The sequence below is a fragment of the Protomyctophum parallelum genome, assembly GCF_964188405.1.
Source record: "Protomyctophum parallelum genome assembly, chromosome: 8".
Lineage (NCBI taxonomy): Eukaryota > Metazoa > Chordata > Actinopteri > Myctophiformes > Myctophidae > Protomyctophum > Protomyctophum parallelum.
The window spans coordinates 39189261-39214306 of record NC_139703.1 but is presented as its reverse complement, the minus strand read 5'-3'; the positions used below and the strand labels follow the sequence as shown (position 1 = coordinate 39214306).

The 25046-nt window shown below is 41.7% G+C and overlaps 1 protein-coding gene across 3 annotated transcripts; it reads right to left on the bottom strand.

The window, feature by feature from the left end:
• Positions 1 to 1383: 1383 nt before the first annotated feature.
• On the bottom strand, positions 1384 to 23781 carry LOC310863164 (cytosolic phospholipase A2 gamma-like). Of its 3 annotated transcripts, none has more exons than XM_083771327.1 (11): positions 23702 to 23781; positions 22859 to 22963; positions 22173 to 22315; positions 21024 to 21210; positions 20075 to 20189; positions 19534 to 19674; positions 19360 to 19440; positions 18591 to 18665; positions 17256 to 17419; positions 16142 to 16310; positions 1384 to 1612 (listed from the first exon to the last, which is right to left on the bottom strand). In XM_083771327.1, exons 1-11 carry the CDS (start codon positions 23777 to 23779, stop codon positions 1440 to 1442), a joined length of 1431 nt encoding a protein of 476 aa, XP_083627453.1. In that variant the 5' UTR covers positions 23780 to 23781; the 3' UTR covers positions 1384 to 1439. The 3 variants fall into 3 exon arrangements, with proteins under 3 accessions (XP_083627453.1, XP_083627451.1, XP_083627452.1); XM_083771325.1 differs by lacking the exons at positions 16142 to 16310; positions 17256 to 17419; positions 18591 to 18665; ... (5 more) ...; positions 22859 to 22963; positions 23702 to 23781 and adding exons at positions 2142 to 2307; positions 2704 to 2867; positions 3915 to 3989; ... (5 more) ...; positions 7537 to 7641; positions 9657 to 9799; XM_083771326.1 differs by lacking the exons at positions 16142 to 16310; positions 17256 to 17419; positions 18591 to 18665; ... (5 more) ...; positions 22859 to 22963; positions 23702 to 23781 and adding exons at positions 2142 to 2307; positions 2704 to 2867; positions 3915 to 3989; ... (5 more) ...; positions 7537 to 7641; positions 9657 to 9799.
• Positions 23782 to 25046: the final 1265 nt, after the last annotated feature.

The window sequence follows — 25046 nt, the reverse complement described above, 5'->3', positions numbered from 1 at the left end:
ATGCATTTTTCTTATGATCTGTTATAAGTTGACACAATGACTCTACAGTAATGTAACTGTTCAGAGAGGTCAAATTCTTAATTAAATGACCTTAACCATATTTCAGTTGTCCTTATCTTAATTTCATAGGCTCAACATTCTTGTCTATCAATGGTAAAACTTGTATTATCTAATTAAATTGAGTTTTACTTAAAAGTAATCCAAAAGTAACTGAAAGTAACTTGTAGTTACTTTTTAAATGGAGTAATCGGGATTACGTTACTGACTACATGTTTTAGCAAGTAACTTGTAACTGTAGGGGATTCCTTTTTAAAAGTAACCCTCCCAACCCTGATCATTTCTTGTTTTTCATGAATACAAACACATCCATGCCTTGGTTGTCCCACACGAGCATGTGGGTTGTTTATCAAAAACACAGTAACAGCAAAAAATTTACAATTACAATTTAGGCATTTAGCAGACGCTCTTAATCCAGAGCGATTTACAATAATCAAGAACAAAAGCATGGGAATACATCACAAAAGCATTTATCATAAAACATGCGTAAGCTAAGAAAGTAACAGTGGAATATCTATATTATGAGACTATACATATAAACTATATATATATACTACTATGCTATACATATGTACTATGGCGTGCTATGACTATATACAATGCAATTATAGTGCCGTCTACATAACATGCTATAAGTCTGTATCAGATGCTATCTAAGTCTACAGAAATGCTATCTAAGGGGGTAGAGTAAGTGCTATGGGCCATGATGGAGTCTAAAAAGGTGGGTTTTCAGACATCTGTTTATCAAAAACACAGTAACAGCATAACATCTGTTTATCAGACTGTGGTGGCTCTTGTGGGACAACCAAGGCATGGATGCGTGTGTATAATGACATTATGACAACTAACTCCGTGTGCAAACTTCTGCCAAGTAAAGGACTTGTCTTTTTCATCCAAGGCTCAGCAACAGAGAAAGCGGAGACTTGGTGTTTTCATTGTCAACCACTAGAGGGTGTTCATTGCCACCATCTGAATGATCCGTGGTGGCTAGAATACACACATTACAGGCAGGACATGTGGTTCAGAAATGTGGATTCATCTCAGATGTTTTGGGGGGTCAAAACAAGCTTTTTTTGAAGCAATGGTCATGGTTGATTTTTGTTGATTTTCGTTAGTGTGAAACGCTGAAAACACTGCATGGCACTGGCGAAATGATTCAATTGAATTAATTGAATCATGAATCGATTTAGGCAGATGCTCTTAATCCAGAGCGATGAATCATTAATACGTGATAACAGATTGACAAAAAAACAAAAAACGTTTGAACGCAACAAATAACATGAAAGTGATATGCTTAAATGGGCTCTGCTCTATATGCTATGAGGGTCGCTGAGGTCTACTGGGGAAACTGGATGACGGGGTCTTCATTTCTGCATTGCATTTTAGGACCTTTTTCTATTGACGGCCTTCCGAATCTCCTCCAGCAGCTTGGGCTTGGTGTTGATCACATTTGCGGCGGCTCTGTCCATCAGCTCTTTGATCCTTGCGGGACACAGCGGTCCTTGAAGCGTCCTGTATCTATGTCTCAGCTTCTCAAGATCACAGTCATCGGACACTGTGATGAGGAGACAATAGAAACACAAATAGTATTATTGTTTTGATTTCACACTGGCTAAATGTTGACAGGTTTCTGTTCTGTTAGTTTTAAAAATGACTTAGCACCTTGTTTTGAGGGTTATAGTACAATGTAAAATATATATATTTGAAGCTTTCGGTAACTCATACATTTTGAAAAGTTAGAAAGTTGTTGGACACAGGCACGCATATCTAATGTGCACAGGTGTGTGTGTGTGTGTGTGTGTGCGTGTTCATCGAGCATTTCAAATGTATTTTCAGATTGAATGGGTCACTCTTTACTTGTCTGAGGAGATTTAGACCTTTATTCCTCTAATTAAGGTCTACTAGTTTTTTAAACTAACATGAACAAATACTGTACGTTAACGTTTAAATCAGTATGCTCTTTCAGCAACTATATTGCTGCTGTTGGTCAGAAATGTTTCCATATTTCAACATTGTTATACCATAATTCGTTAATCTTTACACAATGTATGTTCATGTACAAATTGTGCAAACAGAACAGTTACCGTGACAGTTCATCCTGTTGAACAGAGGCATGTGGATCACTGTTGGGGTGTTGTCTCCTGGAAACACGTAGATGTCCTTTGGGTTTTCTCTGTCCTTTTCTGGAAATTCAACGTGTGGGAAAGCTCTACCCATATCCTTGGACAACTTATAAGCATCTTCAATTGTCTGTAAAAAAGATAAACACAATGGCTTGATTATAATATATTAGGATGTCCCGTTGTTTTGCTCCCGATCAGATTCCGATCATTTGATTTTTCACGATCAGATATTTATACGGAAGAGCTGTCATGAGTAAAATATAAAGCGGAAGTGGAGCCTCCTCCCCACTTCCGTTTCGTCTTTACAGTCGCGCAAATGTATCCTAATATAAATAGAAATCATCTAAGCATATATAGCTTACTGCTTAACATAAAAGTAATTACAAAAATAAGCTCAATACATTTAAATATATTTTCGTGAACGGAAATGCCAGCTTCCTTACTCGGATTTCGGGAGGTGTAGTTCCAGACTCTATATAGTATTGGGAGATTGTGGAATAGTTCTCTAGCTACAGGAGACTACCTTCATAGGGTCTCCTTCACTGAAGTCGAGGGAGATGATGAGGTCGACGTTTCTCTCTGGTCTGAGGACGGAGAAGTAGGGAGCGTTGAGCAGCAGTCCAGCGTCGATATAGTCCCTCGTTCCTGATTTCAGGATACAAGGGTCTACTCCTCTGACTTCTTCAGCTGTACAAAATACAGTGATTTCAGGATAAGAGTCTACCTCTGACTTCTTCAGCCGTACAAAATCTATGGCTCTGAGACATGGACACTTTCAAAGAAATTAGAGAAACGGCTGGATGTCATTTACACCCGCCTTCGAAGGAGAGCGCAAAAAATCTATCTTGGAATCGACTCATCGATAGACTCATCGGCTAATAACCGATCCAGAAGAACACAGTTTGCCGGCCACTGCTACAGAGCTGATCATGAGGTTATATCCATGCTTTTTCTCTGGAGTCCTGCCTCAGAGCAGACCAGACATCATTTCCTGATGTCATCACTAGCCAGGGACGCTTGCATCAGTAAACAGGAACTGGGGATGGCAATGAAGGAACGTGGGAAGTCTGGCGTGGCATTGTGCAATCCATGATCTCGACCGCGGTCGAAAAATGATGATGATGTTACTATAAAATATTTAGTTTATTTTCAATATGCAATAAAAATGTTTTTGTTTAGTTTTTAACACAAATTATGATGCCCATGACTATTGTGTACGTCATACTGTATGGTGTGGCCATGACTTAATAATACAAGTGTGAACGAAATCTGTAAGTTGACCCCACAACTGAATTAAGATGTGCATGTGTGCAAGATCTGCATGTCATGGTCACAAGATAAGTTGTTGATATGTTGAGAAGTTGTGCATCACTGTAAGCACAATATCTATGCACATACATACAGGAATGTCAGTATTGTACTTAAAGCATGACAATCCATCCATCCATCTTCAACCGCTTATCCGTAGTCGGGTCACAGGAGCAACATCACCACCAGAGTGTTCCAGACATCCCTCTCCAGAGCAACATTAGTGACTTCCTCCTGGGGGATCCCGATTCCCGAGACGTTCCAAGGTCAATGAGTCGATGTGTTTCCTCCAACTGCGCCTTGGTCTGCCCCGGGGTCTCCTCCCAGTGGGACGTGCCTCAAGGACCTATACTAGGGAGACGCCCGAGAGGCATCCTACTTAAAACATTATGTGTCATATGAATTGTGTCCGAGCTCTGGACTCACCTCTCATGTTGTGCAGGAAGTTGTATGTGGTTCCCCAGTGGAAAGTGGGTTTCATCAAACCCGCAAACATATTCCCTGAAATGTGACAGAGATAAATAGGCAACGAAGTTTAGGGATAAGGGGTTTAGGGGTGACGAAAATGGATCCTGATGCGTGCGTGCGTGAGAGAGAGAGAGAGAGAGAGAGAGAGAGAGAGAGAGAGAGAGAGAGAGAGAGAGAGAGAAAATGCTCAAATGACCAACCAAGTAAGCAAAGCATGTTCTGCTTCACTACTGACCACGCAGCTAATGGCGATAATTCAGCGGCTTTGCTGCCGCACAGGCCTGCCAACAGAGCAATTAACACAGAATTCAAATGTAATACTTTGGAAGAAACAAACCAACAGAACGGAAGTGGACTGACCGTGCATGGTGGAGTCTCACCTTGCACGTAGAGCATGTCCATCTCTGGCTGCTCCTTTATCAAAGTCCCGTTGTTAAACTTACTCCCAAAGTATTTCTGGTCCACGAAGGCCCCGGTGAGAGAGTACCCCGCCTCATGGGGGGTCATCTCAACCCACACGTCTGTCAAGGAAACACGTCAGCCTCTGAAGCAGTTCAATGTGATTTTGCATCAATACATAATTATTGAATTCATAGTTTTGTTAAAAACTAAGAAAATAAAAAGCAGGGAGGACCGGCATGTCGTTATGACTCAGCCATAACCAAAGAGGCCTAAAAAGTTCCCAATGCAGCCACGCCCACATATGGAGCGTCGTCTAACCTCAAGCAATGTGTCGTCATGACATCAGCCTCAAACAAATCAGTCAGCTCCATATATGGGCATAAAGGGGACATGGACTGACAGATACAGAGATCTCCATATACCGCAGTTTGCAACACTAGATTTTTGAGGGGCGCTAGCCCCTCCTATATGCCCAGCGTTGTGTGTTTGCACCACAGAAATGAATTGATTGGCTGAGCACGGAATGTGATTTGTTTAAAGAGGTTGAATCTAGAGTTGCAACACCCTCCATTGACAGCCCATTCATCCAAATAGAAAAGTCTGATCTGAAATGACGTGTTTGTTTCATAAAAATCCATCTTAGACGTGTAATGACTTACTTGAACTGCTAAGAAATTCCGTGCAGGTAATAAACAAAGTGTTGGAGTATGGAAGTCACTCAGTGACATTGAGGGTGCTGAACTGCTTTTGGTTAGACATACCATTGGTCCGATATCTCAAACCCTCACCCTAACCCTAACCTCCCACGGGGCAGCACACCTAAACCTAACCCTAACCCTCTTCCAACCCTTAACGCACCCTTCACCTTAATCCGGTCGTTTTAACACACCCCTCACCAACCTTAATCCGTTCGTTTTAACGCACCCCTCACCAACCTTAATCCAGTCGTTTTAACGCACCCCTCACCAACCTTAATCCGGTCGTTTTAACGCACCCCTCACCAACCTTAATCCGGTCGTTTTAACGCACCCCTCACCAACCTTAATCCGTTCGTTTTAACGCACCCCTCACCAACCTTAATCCGGTCGTTTTAACGCACCCTTCACCAACCTTAATCCGGTCATTTTAACGCACCCCTCACCAACATTTAATCCGGTCGTTTTAATGCACCCCTCACCAACCTTAAACCGGTCGTTTTAATGCACCCCTCACCAACCTTAATCCGGTCATTTTAACGCACCCCTCACCAACCTTAATATGGTCGTTTTAATGCACCCCTCACCAACCTTAATCCGGTCGGACCAATGTTATGTCTAACCAATGCTATTTCTGATTCTGACAGATACAGATATATTGATCCATATCACAGCCCAACACAGATGATGATACTTAATTTACCTTTTAGACTTTTCTTTTGTCGTCCGTCTAGGATCTCCTTGTCAATCACAGTGTAGATGGGATAGGGATCCATGTCGTGCTTTCCTCTCTGCTCTGAAAGAACATGTTCATCTATCTGGGAAAAAAAACCCCACAACAAATAATGGATCAATACTTCCAGTTGGAAGGATCAATACCCCCTGTATCTGTATGTAGTATTTGGATAGCCTGCTGAAAAAACAGAAACGCCTAAACAACAGTGATTATTGAAGTAGTTTTCAGCTAGCATAGGCCTATACTGTATTATGCTGTATTTAGCTCTGCATGGTCCATAGCTCTAATGCCACCTTCATTAGAGCTATGGACCTGTTCTTTTCGTACGCTCGCATAAATGCAGACCAGCCTCTCGTCTGCAGCGTAAATATAAAATAGTTTTACCTACTCACCAAAGTGGAGTAACGTAACATAAAGTATTTCTTTTCCGGTGTAAAAACAATCCCTTTCTGGCCAAAAAGTGCATTTTTTACATGTTGTGGGGGACTCAGAGTGCGTCCACTAAGGAAAGTAGGCTTTCTAATTACACAAACCGCCTTTGTATTGGCGAGTAGGTAAAACGTTTTTTTTTTAAATATTTTTCCCCTACAGAGGAGATCGAGGCTGGTCTGCGTTTCATGCGACGGCTATTAGCAAAGAGTGGCAGAGCCTTAATGCAACAGCAGCATAAGTTGCATTACAACTATGCTGTATTACGATGGTTCTCTGTGTAAATGCTTGTCTGACCTCTTTCACGAAGGTGGTGACTACATGTGCAGACCAGCCATGTGCTTGATTGAAGTTGTCGTATTGGCCCCATGTGTCAGGATACCGCAACAACACTCCGCAACCATCCAGCCTTTGAACTATTTCCTTGGTCACAGGCTTCGGATTGGAGGACCAGTTGGGATATTTGTATAAGGAGGCCATGCCCCTGTAGATGCATGATGAAAGAAAATACATGATTTAATGTATTCCCAGTGGCGGAGAATAGTTCATCATGTACGGTAATTGTAATTGAAAAACTTGAAAACTAGTGCTATATTGAAAGATGAATCCCTAACCCTAACACAAAACAATATTTTAAACATGCAGTGTTTACATGGATATCAATGCATAACAAGTCAGCTATGAGGTGGGGGGAAATCTATATGAAAATGTAGAGTATTCTATAGGCTGATTTATATCACAGGGCAAATTTGACCCGCTAAGCGCTAACCACAAATGTGTTAACAGGTTTCTATCACAATGCAAGGCTTAATACCAAATTGGCCAAATTGTCAAATATGAACACATTAACTGCCATAATTAATTATTCAGTCACTGCCACAGTCTTTTATGTGCAGACCCTTGTGTGTGTGTGTGTGTGTGTGTGTGTGTGTGTGTACCAGGTAGATCCAGACACTCCACTCAGGTACATCATACAGTCCAGTAGACCTTGTTTCTTCAGTTCAAGCACAGATCCCAGCATTCCCACCATGGCTCTCTGTCCTCCTCCAGAGACAATCAGAGCTATGTTGGGAACCTTGTTCTTTCAACAGAAACATCATACATGAAGCACAGCGTTAAAACAAAACAGGTGAAATGCTCCTACCACAGTGCAGGGGATGTTGTGTCTCTATCTCTAAATAAAACAGGTGAAATGCTCCTACCACAGTGCAGGGGATGTTGTGTCTCTATCTCTAAATAAAACAGGTGAAATGCTCCTACCAGAGTGCAGGGGATGTTGTGTCTCTATCTCTAAATAATACAGATGAAATGCTCCTACCAGAGTGGAGGGGATGTGGAGTTTCTTCAGGCATTGTTGAACTGTGAGTCTTCTTCTGGTGACATGCTCTTTCTCTGCCCCGTTCAGAGTGTGACCGATACGGACCTTGATGTAATGGAGAAAAAATATATACATATACAGTATATATCATTATATACACACAAATATATATTGGAGCCGCTACACCAGAGGTTTTCAATCAGTGGTTCAGGGACCACCAGTGGTCCTTGAGGGGGGTCCAGGTGAATGGTTCCAGCTAAATGATGGAGAGTTGGTAACCAAATGGACCCTTATAAAGCTTTACTCTTGAGAGCCTAAAATGAAACCAAATGGACCATTTCACACTCTCAAGAGTTAAATTATTGGTTTACTTAATTTACAAGAAGTCTACACAATTAGAGAAAGTATGAGAAGAATTGTTATTTTGATCAAAGTTTGCCTGTTATCTCTCGTAATGGTACCAACATCAATACAGCATGGACATGAGGACATATTATATTCTATTGTTTTTTGGGTCTGCAAAGCTCATCAAGTCTCATCAAACGTTGTGGCTCAAATGCAGAGTCACTTATAAATAATGGGCGTTACCATGAAAAGGGCTGAAAACCACTGCTCTCAAACATGTCTGTGTGGATCTGTTTTATCCTTGACGTTTACACTTGACATGTAATTATTATGTCTAATAAATCAAATCAAAATGTGTCAAGTGTCTTTTTTATATTGTTACAAAATGTGTATGCCTTAGATTTACCGTTGCCCAACAGAACAAGTCTAGCTGGTTATGTCTTCACGTAACAGTGTCCTTTGAAAAGCCAGAAATCTCTATTGATAGCCATAAGTGTAATACACTTATGTAACACTCACGTTTGCAGCTAAGTGGTCCTTATGCGATAGAATACGTTTTTTCTTTCTTCTTTTTTTGTGGTTAAGTGCCACATTGCTATATTTAGTTTAGTTTATTTAGATCAGTTCAACAGTGTAACATAAATCATTACCTAAAATATTCACATTCTCTTATAGTTGATGGAAAAGGCATAGGCTGAAGCTCAAAGCTTATGGATGCCTATCCTTCCTCTAACATATTTTAAACTCACACGATGAATAATCCCCCTATATAATTATACATTCCTTCCATTGCTCATTAAAACGAACACTCAACATTATTATTATTCAGTATTTGCCCTCGAAAGTTAATTCTTATACCTCCAAACATATATCACTCATAAATGCATGCACACCAGTATACAGTATACACACATAGATCCATCACTTATAATGTCTGTATTTCTCCAAAAGCCACATCTTGTACCTTTTCTTAAATAGAATTAAATGATTGCACTGCTGGACATTCTCTGGTAAACCATTCCATAGCTTTACTCCTCTGACAGATATGCACATGCTCTTCAGAGTGCTGCGAGCACCAAGCTGTTTCATATGTTGCATACAGTACAGTATCTCCCCTCTTTTCATGAACCATTTCTGAATATTTCCTGGTAGTAGTAACACCTCAGCATCTTCCATGAACCTGAATAGAGACACACCCACTTTTGTTCCCACCCAGAAGTTTTTTGGCTTCAGTTATTTTTTTTCACAGTTTTGTTTATTCAAGATTTCAGGGTATACAGTAAATCAAATCAAATAACACATGTTCCGTATGCATACCAAAGATGATAATATGTTTACATATAAATGTCATATAACCACCATATAACCGCAAAATAGTGTGGTAGCATAAAACAAAATAAATGGTATAGTCCTACACTAACAGGAAAGTGACAGTGACAGTACGACAAGACAAGACAACACACAACATGGCATGGTCACCTCTCAAAAACATAATGGACGTAGCAGTGCACTGTGCACCCACATAGCTCCTCATAATAAATGTACTGAACAACTCAGATGCGTCAGAGATCACGTCTAGCATGCTCAGATTCAGGTTTAAACTCCAGTGCAAGGAACTGGGATACCGAGCCTCTCAAGGTACATCCATTTTCTTCTAATTTCCGAACCAACTTTTAGGGATGCCCTGACCCAATTATTTTGGTTCAAACTTAGGCAGGAACAAAAGAACGGAACCTGTTCAACCCCGATGGAAAAGGGGCCTATAGCTGTCTCACCTGGGTCAAGTTGGGGTCCTCAGGAGGGCTGAGGATGGAGCCGCTAGACAGAGTATACAGCAGAGCAGAGACGGTCATCATCAGAGGAGTGACCTTCATGGCTGCAGCTTGAAGTGGTCCGTGAGTGTCTGTGTGTCTGTGTGTGTCTGTGTGTGAGGAGCAGGTGGACATTATGTCTGTTATAGTTTCAAGTTACATAACAGATTCATTCTTTGAATGTCTCTCCGCCCCTTCTCCTCTTCCTGAAGAGCACGCACACACACACATGCACGCACGCACGCACATGTGTGTGTGTTACAAACATGGCATAAGCACCTTAGTTTGACACAAACACACTCACACAAATGCAAAAAAAAAACCTTTTAAACTAAATTTAAAATGCAGCCATTGCTGCATTAAACAAACTTCATGATTTGAAGACCGTTATGTTGTTTTGTGCTTATATGGTTATGCGTTATTCTGTTGGAAGTTGTAACAGATCTGTGAATATATCCCAATAAAGACAATAAGACAATAAAGACATGAACTAGGTATTATTTACTGTGGTTGTTTATTGTTTGTTGTGTGTCCTGCTGAATGCTTCATCAGTCCTTGTGTGTGTTTTTGTTTTGTTTTGTTGCCATGGTTGAGGGCGCGGTGGCGCCAGACTATGCCCAGCTTAATGAGTTTGTGTAACCACAAACATTGAAGACAAAAGTGAAGACGGAAAAGAAAAACGCGAATTGTGACCGGCCAGAATGAGGTGATGTAAGACGATAAGATGACGCCCCTCACTTCACAGGGGTGTGATTTTTAACTTAGGTTATAGTGATCCCAACCTGAACCTTTCCCTAATTGTAAACCTAACTCCCCCAAATCTGTCGAAGATGATGAGTGTCCTGCTGAATGCTTCATCAGTCCTTGTGTGACCTCATCACACATGCTTTGTTTTGTTTTGTTTTGTTGCCATGGTTGAGGGCGCGGCGGCGCCAGACTATGCCCAGCTTAATGAGTTTGTGTAACTACAAACATTGAAGACAAAAGTGAAGACGGAAAAGAAAAACGCGAATTGTGACCGGCCAGAATGAGGTGATGTAAGACGATAAGATGACGCCCCTCACTTCACAGGGGTGTGATTTTAGGTTATAGTGATCCCAACCTGAACCTTTCCCTAGTTGTAAACCTAACTCCCCCAAATCTGTCAAGAATATTATTATTTTAAGGCCAGTTTACTTAGCTTGTAATGACATAACCAAAATGGGGATGTTACTTAAGAGGTCAGGATGGGATCAAGTTCTACCAGTTCCACCTTACCAAGTTACCAAGGACACGTAGCTTTGTGAGTCATCTTTACCTTGCATAGCTGTGAGTTCAACAATAATGCAAAAGACTGTGTAAAGAAGTGGGAAACTGTCATCTAACCACATGCTTCAAAGACACGAAAAGAAGAAGATATCAATGTCATGCATGCCAACGGAAGTTATGGAACGATGGCAAATAAAGATTAGAGTAAAAATTTACCTGTAGGCTATACGTACATGATGAGAAGGGCATGACAGGATTTAAAGGAATGCAGTGGCACAACTACTTTCATGCAAGTGCTCCTAACTTAACTTTGATCAGAGGTGAACGGTGAACACAATACATACAATATCATACATCAATCATAATCTGTTTCCACAGATTTGTGGAGTGTTATTATAGATCAAGGTTAAAGATTGCTTTATTTGTCATTTGTTTTTCCAACTGCAAGCAGCCTCAGAAAAAAGTAAAGACAAACTAAATTGTGTTTCTCCTAGTTAAGACAGCATATACTCATACAAGAATATAATATCAAGAGCAAAACAATACTCTGAATTAAATGAATCCTATAAAACATGACTATAGAGGTCCGAAAGTTATGTCAAACTCTCAGCAAGAATGACATGGGCAGGGCTATCTATGGCTTCTGGAGGCACCGGGCCCAGCTGCTCTCCAATCACTCATTAGGCTGGGATGCCCAAAAAAAAAAAAGGCTCTGGTCAGGCTCTGCCAGTGGGGCTAATGAGCCAAAGTCCCCTCACCTGTGCATTTTCCAGCCTCTGCCTTAACCAATTGATTGCCATGGCAACCCCACACCTGACAATTGATTACTTAACCACTCCACTTTTCAGTTTGCACCCTTCACACAGGCAGACCGGCATAAACAGAGATCTCCATGTGGGACACAGACAGTGTCCCACATGACAGTTAAAACGGGTGCTATGACAAGTTGACAACAGGTATTACTACTAGGTTCCCAAGTTGCATCATTCTCAAGTAGGTCGGCCGGCACGTACAGGTCTAGTATTTCTAAAGAAGAAAATATGTACTGTATGTACAGTAGGCCTATGAATATGATACAGACATACATATTGTGACAGAGGCACAATAATCGCCTCGAGCAAGAGCACGGGGTAAAGCCTGCACACTGCAGGTAATTTAAGGATGTTGTCTATACCACAATATCTGATAAGCATATTTATTGTGCATTTCAAATCAAAGTAAAATCCTCAGTGTTTTAGTATAAAACCTATCCATATAGTTCAATAGAAATGGCAATTTTTATCCAAAATGAGTTAATAGCACAGGCAGACTCTTCACATACTAGAGCATGTCTGAAATAAGCGTCAGAGCTGAAATCGACATGTAAATATGAAATAAATGCTTAAACATGTAGCACAGAAGTGAACCTTTCAAGCCTGTTTTCTCAACTCACTGTTTTCTGTAAGACATTACTCTATAAGCCATGCTCCAAAACTGGTGGGTCAAACTGAACAACCATATGTCAATTTGAAGCTAGTATGATTCCCCCTGCTTTCATATGACGTGAAAAAAAAAACGAAAATTAAAAAAAAATCCAATGGCAGTCCCTCAGTCAAATCTGGACATTTTATGTGACCAGACCAATGTATGTAAGTAAATATTGTTTACTCTGTCACTTTCGCTACCACAGGATCATTCTTTACTCTATATAAGCTATAAAGTTATACATGTCTATAACCGCATTTGTGTTGCGCTTGCGCTGTATTTGTCATAAATAATCTCATATATCGTTACCATGCAATTGCACAACAAATTACGTAGGTATGAGGAGGGATTAGGTTGGAATGTATCATTAAAAGACAATGGCAATTAAGTTGCCAATGACAAAAGACAAAAGTGTGTAAACACAAAGATTGAAGACCAAAAGTGAGGACGCAAATTGTGATTGGCCGGCGTGATTGGGTGGGATTATGTGCCATTGGTTGAGAATGAGATGATGTATGATAAGAGCGCCCCTCACTTCACACGGGTGTGATTTATTTTATACTGACGGCACGAAGTACAAGTACTTCGTTACTGTAACGAAGTACTTTTTTCGAGTATCTGTACTTTCTGACTACTTTTTACTTTTATCCGTTACATTTTAACACAAGTACTAGTACTTTCTACTGAGTACTTTTTCAAAATAGGCTTGTTACTTTTATTTTAATGCATGACACCGATTAAAATAATATTAGACCAAGGAGTCTCTTTTTAGACAATAAAAAAACAGCTCCCGTAGATGGTTCCAGTCTCCGCCAATCGTATGAAGCGTTACTAGTGGTCCCCTACATCCCAGCTTGTGATTGGCCCTCTGAACGTTGTCACTGGACAGTTTTCAGACGGACCTGCGCACCACCCATTTCACTGAGTGAAGTGTCCGTGTCCTCTTCAGACAATAACACCACCAGACAGTTCACCAGACTGGGGGAAGCCGCTGAGATCACTTTGCTTGTCCCCGTAGATTGGAAATAGGTTTTAAAAGGCTATCCGATGATAGCGTGGATTACAGCACAGTTGTGTGCAATTATTCAATAAATAATTCACATATCACCGGATTCACCGCACCTCGTCAAGCCTCCAGTATCGGCTCAATGCGAAACATGTTGCACCGAGCCTAGCCTGGAAGCCAACGTCAACCACAGTAGCTCTGGTCGATAGCGTAGTTAGGACTCAGGAGTTCTATGGTACTTAATTTGATCCTTTCCCCTCACACGTGCAGGCTGTGCAGCCCCTCGTTTTTAACATAAAAAAGATGTGAAAGCCTACTTTCCTCCTTCTAACACTATGGATCAGAGCTAACTGATTCCAACTCCCAGTAGCAGTTCAAGTACCCGACCAGATGACATGGTTTCTAACTAAACGGTTATGGCCAAATAAAATGTAAAATCTGCTATGGCTGTTACTGTATGTCCACGGAAGAAACACAGAGGTGTTTTCTTATGGTCATGTCACATATTTGCTGCACCAATTGAAGCACCCCCCCCCCCCCCCCCCCCAACCCTGTGGAATGCATTCCCCAAAACTCTCAGAGACATGCCCCCACCATCCAAACCTTCAATATTGCTTTCCCCAGCTATTTAATTTATTTACTTAGTGTTTTTCCTTTTGTTTTTGATTTATCATGTCCCCCTTGTAAAGCATTTTTGGGTACTCAGAAAAGCTCTATATTAATTATTAATTTTGAGATATTATTTATTACCCCTATTATTACTACAAAAAACAATGTTTTATTGCTTAAACTTATGTATTCACTATTCATTGATTCACTAGTATACCAAAATCCATTTGAAAAAATGGCTCTCTCACAGTTCTTGGGTCAAATAATGATATGCGATTAAAATGTGATTAATCGAGATGAATTAACTACAAAGCCTCTTAATTAGATTTTTTTTTTTTATCGAGTCCCAGCTCTATTTATTACCGTACGTTACTTTACTGTATCTCCTTTAGGAGACAATAGTTTACTACACTAACTAAGTGTTTTTGTACTAAGTTGAACATTTGAGCTTCACTGTGCAGTGTACAAATGTGTCTGCTTGAAGTAGAAAGTTTCTCCACGATGACTGTGCTGACTGTGTGCTGATTAAAACAATCTGATTTGAAGAGGTGGGTCTACTTACATGAATCGTCAATCAGTAATGACAGTTTGGAAATCAGTGTGTTTGGTGGGGAAATCTGGTAAAAATAATTTTACTTTTACTCAGAAAGTACATTTCAGAGCCTGTACTTTTTTACTTTTACTCGAGTAATTATTTGAATGACTACTTCTACTTTTACCAAAGTAGTTTTTTACACAGAATGTCAGAACTTTGTCGGGTTTTCCCATCTCGCCACGGCCATCCGAATCTGCTCCAGCAGCTTGTGCTTGGTGCTGATCACATTTGCGGCGGCTCTGTCCATCAGCTCTTTGATCTTTGCGGGATCCAGCGGTCCTTGAAGGGTCTTGTATCTCTCTCTAATGTTCTCAAGTTCACAGTCATCCGACACTGTGATGAGGAGACAATAGAAACACAAACAGTATTAATGTTTTGATTTCACACTGGCTAAATGTTGACAGGTTTCTGTTCTGTTTAACTTAAAATGTCTTCAGTTTTGAGGGTTATATAGTATCATAATGTTTACTATCTTTATTACTAAATAAGGGTCGATATTCAGTTTGAAGCTTTCGGTAATTCATACATTTAGTTAGTACGTTGTTGGACACAAGTGCGGCTGCGCAGGTGTCTGTGTGTGTGTGTGTGTGTGTGTGTGTGTGTGTGTGTGTGTGTGTGTGTGTGTGTGTGTGTGTGTGTGTGTGTGTGTGTGTGTGTGTGTATGTGTGTGTGTGTGTGTGTGTGTGCACGCGTGTGCGCGCGTGCGTGCGTGTGTGTGTTTATCAGTCATTTGAAATGTATTTACAGATTGAATGAGTCACAATAATGGACATCCATTCCTACATAGGCTTCTAAAAAGTTCAGGCATAAAACAGTCTCGTCTTGATACGTGTCTAGATTAAGACAATATAGAGGAGGACACTATTTGGACCTTTATTCCTCTAAGGTCTACTACACGATTTTCTTTTTATTAATTTGTTAACATTAACCCATTTTGGTGTTAGCATTATGTTATGCTTTAGCTATTGTCGGGATTTAGAAGACATTTTTAGAATCTGATCTCAGGTCAAAATGTGTTAAAGAACTACCATTCTTCTGTTCGTTAGAATCTGATTTCAGATCAGAACGGGTTAACAAAATTTGGTAACACTTTAAATCAGTGAAATCATGCTCTTTCAGCAACTATATTGTTGTTGTTGGTCAGACAACTTTGTATCTCTCTATTTCAATGTTTTCTACCATACATTATATACAATGTATGTTCATGTAAGGATAAGGAAAACCTTATTGTCCATTACATTTACATAAAATGGAAATTTGTCTTTGGCAAACCGGCCGTTTGCCAAACACAGCCGTCTTACATTACATAACATACACAGATGCATTAAAATACTATATAAAATGCATTCACATAATCACAGCAACAGTGCTCATGAACAGTGGGTGTTAGGTGAACTATTTAAACATTTTCTTATTTAAAATGTCCACATGGCAGTTGGCACAAACGCAGTTCTGTAACCCTTCTGTTTAGCTAGTTTTGCCCTAAGCCTCCTGCTGTACAAAGTACAATACAAACGGAACAGTTACCGTTACAGTTCACCCTGTTGAACAGAGGCATGTGGATCACTGTCGGGGTGTTGTCGTCTCCTGGAAACACGTAGATGTCCTTTGGGTTTTCTCTGTCCTTTTCTGGAAATTCAACGTGTGGGAAAGCTATACCCATTTCCATGGACATCTTATAAGCGTCTAGAATTGTCTGTAGAAATAAGTAACAGAATGATGACCACAATGGCTTGATTATAATATGGTTATGGTTATAGGACCAGTCACCAGTGTGAGATGGATATAGTTATGGTTATAGGACCAGTCACCAGTGTGAGATGGATATAGTTATGGTTATAGGACCAGTGTGAGATGGCTATAGTTATGGTTATAGGACCAGTGTGAGATGGATATAGTTATGGTTATAGGACCAGTGTGAGAGATGGATATAGTTATGGTTATAGGACCAGTGTGAGATGGCTATAGTTATGGTTATAGGACCAGTGTGAGATGGATATAGTTATGGTTATAGGACCAGTGTGAGATGGCTATAGTTATGGTTATAGGACCAGTGTGAGATGGATATAGTTATGGTTATAGGACCAGTGTGAGATGGCTATATTTATGGTTATAGGACCAGTGTGAGATGGATATAGTTATGGTTATAGGACCAGTGTGAGATGGATATAGTTATGGTTATAGGACCAGTGTGAGATGGATATAGTTATGGTCATAGGACCAGTGTGAGATGGATATAGTTATGGTTATAGGACCAGTGTGAGAGATGGATATAAGACATGAATTGCATGACGGCAACACAGTGGTTATGATGCTGCATACAGTAGGCTGCTCTGGACGTGTGGGGTTCCATGGGACTTTCGTGGAGGAAAAAGGGAATTATCTTTTTATTTAGACCGAGGGCCTGGTCAGATTTAACCTGACTCTACCGGCAGTATTGAGTTCACAAGTTCCATCCTGAGGAGGAACTCACTGCTGCCACCAGCTGGCGGAGTCAGGTTAGTTCAGATTGTCAACAATGATGAATCTATACCACATAGAGATGAGATCAACTCACTGGCACTCTGGTGCCCGGGAGAACATCAATCAGGCTGAAAACCCTGAAACTGTGCGTGCGTGCGTGCGTGCGTGCGTGTGTTACCATCATAGGGTCTCCTTCGCTGAAGTCGAGGGAGATGATGAGGTCGACGTTTCTCTCTGGTCTGAGGACAGAGAAGTAGGGAGCGTTGAGCAGCAGTCCAGCGTCGATATAGTCCCTCGTTCCTGATTTCAGGATATAAGAGTCTACTCCTCTGACTTCTTCAGCTGTACAAAATACAGTGCAGTAGCTATATTACCAAATACATTACAACTTATTTTGATAGCCAGAGCACTTTCGACGTCTATGCAATATGAGTCATATTGCATTATTATTATTGCATATATTATTGTCATATTAAATGACAACAATATTTTTGAGGGGTGCTAGCCCCTCCTATATCCAGCTATATTCAGCCTAATGTGCTAATAATCTGGGGACAGCCAGTCCCCAGATTACTTGCCAAGCAATTTGCTGCAAGGCTCTGGGCAGACGACATACAGTACAGCAACTTGCCATGTACTGTACCTGTCAAACTATGTCAAACTACTTCAAAAGAGGTGAGAGACACCCACGGACGGGCACAACACTAAGAGGGAGCTCCACTGATCTCGTTCCCCCCAAATCCGGCACAAAAATGTGGATGAATTAATTCTACTTTTATGCCATCAACAACCACCACCCTGACTTAGAATCAACCTGGGGACCACCACCCTGACTTAGAATCAACCTGGGGACCACCACCCTGGCTTAGAATCAACCTGGGGACCACCACCCTGACTTAGAATCAACCTGGGGACCACCACCCTGGCTTAGAATCAACCTGGGGACCACCACCCGGCTTAGAATCAACCTGGGGACCACCACCCTGACATAGAATCAACCTGGGGACCACCACCCTGGCTTAGAATCAACCTGGGGACCACCACCCTGGCTTAGAATCAACCTGGGGACCACCACCCTGGCTTAGAATCAACCTGGGGACCACCACCCCGGCTTAGATTCAACCTGGGGACCACCACCCTGGCTTAGAATCAACCCTGGGACCACCACCCTGGCTTAGAATCAACCTGGGGACCACCACCCTGGCTTAGAATCAACCTGGGGACCACTGTTGTGTTGGGTTAGGATATGGGCTAGCTAAGGTCACCAGGTCATTCAGTTCATTGGGAAGAAAATGTTAAAAAAATTGCTCTTACAAAAATCAAATCTTACATTACTAAATGCACGGTCAGGGACCACATGTAATACCTCCACGGACCACCAGTGGTCCACGGACCACCTGTTGCAAAGTGGCAAAATGTCTATGCAAGAACACATCCAGAAAGGTCCGTATTATACTCGAAGCACCCAATAATTATGATCATTGAATTGTGTCCGAGCTCTGGATGGACTCACCTCTCATGTTGTGCAGGAAGTTGTATGTGGTTCCCCAGGAGAAAGTGGGTTTAATCACACCCGCAAATAGATCCCCTGAAATGTGACAGAGATGAGGAGGAGGTGAGTAGGTGGGTGGGGATGGATGGATGGATGGATCAAGGTTCAAGGTTAGCTTTATTGTCCCTTGCGGGAAATTGGTTTGCAGCCAGATGCACCTTTATACTTTCCTTGGCCTCCTTGGCCTTAGAGCCACTATTGTTCAATATATTTAAATATATATATAGTCCTTAGCTTGACACGCCCTGCATGCTGATTGCAGCCTCATCCTTTTGGATGTGGTGGGCGTGTCTAGCTTGATTTTCATCATTGCAACAGAGCTTGTTCCTTGTAGACCTGCCCATATGCTGTTGTATATAATACGCCTCTTGATGTTGTACACTCATATACCTGACGAAGACCCACAGTGGTCGAAACGTTGTTTACAAATAAAATATTTTTACAAATCAGTGTGCGGAAATCCCTTCCTTTTTCATTGTACGTATTTTTGACCAGCACCTGTAGAATTTCTGGAGATGTGCGTGCTTCCTGTCGTATCCTAGGATTTCAAAGTGTCCATGATGTCATGGACACTGGGCTCACTTACTTCCTGGAATACATGTTGTCTCAGTAAGACAGCCCTCCCCCTATCCACAAGGAGGAGCAGTGCACCAAAGCATTATGGGAATTGTGTGTGTGCGCGTGCATGCGTGCGTAAGAGAGAGAGTAAAGATTTGATCAAATGACCAACCAAGCGCGCAAAGCATGTTCTTCCTCACTACTGACCACGCAGCTGATGGCGAAAAATCTGCGGCAGCACTACCGCACAGGCCTGCCAACAGAGCAACACAGAATTCAAATGTAATGCTTTGTAAGAAACAAACCAACAGAACAAGTGGACCGACCGTGCATGGTGGATGCTCACCTTGCACGTAGAGCATGTCCATCTCTGGCTGCTCCTTTATCAACGTCCCGTGGTCAAACTTACTCCCAAAGTATTCCTGGTCCACGAAGGCCCCGGTGAGAGAGTACCCCGCCTCATGGGGGGTCATCTCAACCCACACGTCTGTCAAGGAAACACGGTCAGGCTCTGAAGCAGTTCAATGTGATTTTGCGTTAATACATAATTATTTAATCATATTTTGGACATGTTAAAAAGTAAACAAATGAAAACAATGCTTTTATAATTAAAATGATGTTAAGGGAGGGCCGGCTTGTCGCTATGACTGTTGCAATAATATTCCGTAACCATATATTTCAGTTCAGATAGCTCACCACCCATCACTACCCACCAGTCAAAACCAGGCATACTTAATGAACTGGTGGGCGTGTCCACATTAAAACGACATTTTAACAAATACTGTACACTTTTATTTCTAAATTTTATATAATAATAATAATAATAATAATAATACATGATGATCATGTTTTAGGGTGGAAAGAAATCACGGCAGTCCATCTTTTACCTTTCAGACTTTTGGTTTGGTTTCTGTCTCGGATCTCCTTGTCAATCACAGTGTAGATGGGATAGGGATCCATGTCGTGTTTTCCCCTCTGGTCTGAAAGAACATGTTCATCTATCTGAAAACACAACCAGTATAAGGGCTCAATACTTCCTGCTATGACTCAGCCAAGTGTTCTAACAGTTTTATTAACCAGAATGGCCGGGGCATCGCATTGTATTCTTAACCTGACCTGTATTAACCCATTTTGGACTGAGTTTGGTAAAGAAAAAGGCTTCTAAATCCTAACATCTTTCTGAAAAACCTATGTGGGCCACAGACCCCCATCTCAAAATATGTAGTTCCAGGGACCCCCCCAGAAGCAAATATTTTAGTTAAAAATGTTCTATTATATTCAATGATTTGTGCCACATTTTCATAAACCTGGATTCTATTGAAACTTTGGAAAATCCTATAGGATTGTCCCAAAGTTCCAATAGAATCCTATAGAATTCTATTGGAACTTTGGAAAATATATATTGAAAATCCTATAGGCCTACTATAGTAATGACACTCCCGTTGACTCCCATTGTAACAATGGAATGCTCATTCTATCTCAATGGAATAGTTCCAGCCATAGGAGCAATGTTTGGAACTATAGCTCATAGGCACCCGCTTTGCGGCAAGATCAAAGCGTGTCACAACTCTCTTACTAGATTACTCTGAGCCTACTATAGGATTCTTATAGGAATTTCATTATCCTATAGAAATAAAATGATCACAATAATACACTATACAAATAAAGTGTATTATTCTTATTATTTTACTGTATTGTGAAGAAGGGAAACAGTGATTGTTGTAGTAGTTTTCATGTAGTTTCCAACTAGTATAATATATTATACTGCAGTTTGTCTTTGTCTTTAAAGAATGCTTTACAACTGAAGATTTTTTTCTGCGTAAGTGACTGGCTGACCTCTTTCACGAAGGTGGTGACTACATGTGCAGACCAGCCGTGGACTTGATTGAAGTTGTCGTATTGATGCCATTTCTCAGGATACCGCAACAACACTCCAAGACCATTCAGCCGTTGAACTATTTCCTTGGTCACAGGCTTCGGATTGGAGGACCAGTTGGGATGTTTGTATAAGGAGGCCATAGCCCTGTAGATGAGATGAGAGACATTTGTGATGTTCTGTAAAGGCTAATTCATAGTTTAGTTTTTCGGTGGTGAGGTGACCACCGCTCCGGTGGTGAGGTGACCACCGGAGCTGAAATAACGTTGAGCGGTGGTGAGTTAAAACAGAGAGAAGGGCTGGAGAGGTGGCAGTGGTTTGCTCTTCACCGCGGCTCGTGACGTCATGTTGTAGTTCGGTGGTCACCCCACCACCGAAAATCCAGACTATGAATAACGCTTAAGTCACCTGACAAACACTGACAGCAAATGTATGACTCCACTCTGACGATCATATTACGGTACGAGGCAGGAGGTATAGAGTTTAATAACAAAACTCTACAGCCAGGAAAATAACACAAAGGAACTGAAAGAACAGGGGAGTATATAAAGGCAGGGATAACAGCACACAGGTGAACACAACTGACAATCAACACTAGGATAGGCTGGGTAACTAAGGGGACACAGGTGGAAACATTAACAAATCACAGTACAGTGGTGAGACAAGTCAGTAACGTGAGCAACACAGGGAAACCTAACAAACAAACTACACAATAAAAGTGTAAAGTAACACTCAAACTGCGACTAGGAAACCAGGAACAGGAACACACAATACTTAAAAACCAGGAACACAACAGAAAAGTAAAACAACTACAACTAAGAAGAAGAAGCACTACAAAACATAAAACATGTCACAGACCGTGACACATATGAGCATGCATGGCAGTGTGTGCACGCACGCACGCACACAGTCCAACTAATTAGTGCAAATTGTCAAATATGAACACATTGACTGCCATAATTCATTCTTCAGTCAGCTGCCACAGATCTTTTACGTGCAGACCCTTATTTTGAAGGCCAACGGCTGTGTGTGTGTGTGTGTGTGTGTGTGTGTGTGTGTGTGTGTGTGTGTGTGTGTGTGTGTGTGTGTGTGTGTGTGTGTGTGTGTACCAGGTAGATCCAGACACTCCACTCAGGTACATCATACAGTCCAGTAGACCTTGTTTCTTCAGTTCAAGCACAGATGCCAGCAGTCCCACCATGGCTCTCTGTCCTCCTCCAGAGCCAATCAGAGCAATGTTGGGAACCTTGTTCTTTTAACAGAAACATCATACACAAACGTAACCTTATTTTGCACACAAGTGCGCAAGCAGAGCGTGCCATGAGGTGCGCTCACCACGTTTTGAACACATGACTATAGAGATACTGTGAAACGATTTGAGGACATTTTGGACAGAATTTGCACGGACGCACACACACACACACACGCACACACGCGCACACACACACGCACACGCACACACACACACACACACACACACACACACACACACACACACACACACACACACACACACGGACTCACACACACGAACGGACGGAGTGCAAAACATAGTCTCTCCCCGTGCCTTCGGCCTGGTGGAGACAATAAAACAGGTGAAATGCTCCTACCACAGTGCAGGGGATGTTGTGTCTCTATCTCTAAATAAAACAGAGTAAATGCTCCTACCAGAGTGCAGCTAGGGGATGTTGTGTTTCTAATTTCTATCTCTAAATAAAACAGAGTAAATGCTCCTACCACAGTGCAGGGGATGTTGTGTCTCTATCTCTAAATAAAACAGATGAAATGCTCCTACCAGAGTGGAGGGGATGTGGAGTTTCTTCAGGCATTGTTGAACTGTGAGTCTTCTTCTGGTGACATGCTCTTTTTCTGCCTCGTTCAGAGTGTGACCGATACGGACCTTGATGTAATGGGGGGGGGGGGAAAGATGAGGAAACAAAGATTAGATATATTTATTTTGTTGACAAAATCAACGGTAGATTTAGTTGACAAAAAGCTTATGATATTTACTCGACTAAAACTAGACTAAAACTAAAACTTTTCAGGTGACAAAAAAATATGACTAAAACTAAATGACAATGACAAAACTAGAAATGTTGCAATTCTACGAAATTGCAAAGTTTCACTGAAGAGAGGGCTGCGAGGGGGGGGGGGGGGGGGGAACGGGCCCCCTTGAGGATTGATCAAACTCTTCGGCTCTGCCAACACTGCATGGTAATAACCCTTCATCCACAGCCTAGATCTAGGGTCTCCTCCAACCTAAACGTTAGCTCACCTCTGATCAAAGTTAAGGTGCCTTAATTCGCATTTATATCGATGGTTGTTTCACATCAAATGTAAACTGTAGTATGTCATTATTTAATGTATGGCCTGAAATCCGGAATAAACGAAACTGTGAAAGAAATCACGCACGTACGCATGTACAAACGCACGCACGCACGCGCGCACACACGCACGCACGCACGAAGAAGTATTGTTTTTTTTGGCTCCAGTTCCGAACAAACTTTTAGGAATCCCCTGAACCAATTCATTTGAGGTCAAAAGTTGAGGTCCTCAGGAGGGCTGAGGATGGAGCCTCTGTCTCACCTGGGTCAAGTTGAGGTCCTCAGGAGGGCTGAGGATGGAGCCTCTGTCTCACCTGGGTCAAGTTGAGGTCCTCAGGAGGGCTGAGGATGGAGCCGCTAGCCAGAGTATACAGCAGAGCAGAGACGGTCATCATCAGAGCCTGAGGAGTGACCTTCATGGCTGCAGCTTGAAGAGGGCCTGTATGTGTGTCCGTGTGTGTCTGTTTATCCGTGTGTGTCCGTTCGTGTGTGTGTGTGTCGGTTCTGTCCGTGTGTGTGTGAGGAGCGGGACAGGTGGACAGAGGAGCTGACATTACATAACCGCCTCACTCCACCCCTTCTCCTGTGTTGCACGCACGCACGCACACACACACACACACACACACACACACACACACACACACACACACACACACACACACACACACACACACACACACACACACACACACACACACACACACGTGTAATTCTGTTGGATGCTGTAACAGACTGTGAATATATCCCCAAGGAGAGAGTGTCCCGGGGCAACCCATGCCCTATAGACACTAAAAAGACTCCACAGTGTAAAACGGAAGGTGACAAACACACTGCACAGCTGCTTCCATTAATTAATGGAAATTAATGAATCAAGCTGCAGCTTGGAGGTGTGTCTGTAGCAGCCAGGGTTGTTTGTTGTCTATATAGTGTTATTATCTGTGTTGCCTATATTCTATTGTTATTTTTTGACACTTTGAAACACTTTCTCTCAACAGTGAAAATCATTTTTTAGCAAGCCTTACTTGCCCAGTTCTGCCCTCCTTTGCTTTTGTATCAAATAAGTATTTCTGAACATCTGTTTTTGATCTTTTCCTGCACCCATCATTTGTCACTGTAAATAAGGAATAAAGTGAGCTACGGACATATAAAAGTCTTGCCACAGACACGTTTGTTTGTGTACGGACATGTTTATGGCCCCGAAGGTTTTACAGTACAGACACACAGTTTTATAGTACACACACACACACACACACACACACACACACACACACACACACACACACACACACACACACACACACACTAGGGCAGCAGCATACTAACATGATATTCATGTGAACAGGATCTTACATTGTCCTCATACAACTGTTTCTTTAATCAAGACAAGAGTGGACAGCATGAAAACATATAATTGTTTGGCTTATTCCTTCAGACAACAATCTAGCGGCATTGATATCGTAGCATTCAAACAAAAAAACAGGTGTGTCTGTAGCAAGACACAAGAAGGTTTTGTTTGTTACCTGTAATGTTATCTGTGTTGCCTAATTCAATTGTTATTTTTTGGACACTTTGAAACCTTTTCTCTCAACAGTGAAAATCATTTTTAGCAAGCCTTACTTGCCCAGTTCTGCCCTCCTTTGCTTTTGCATTAAATAAGTA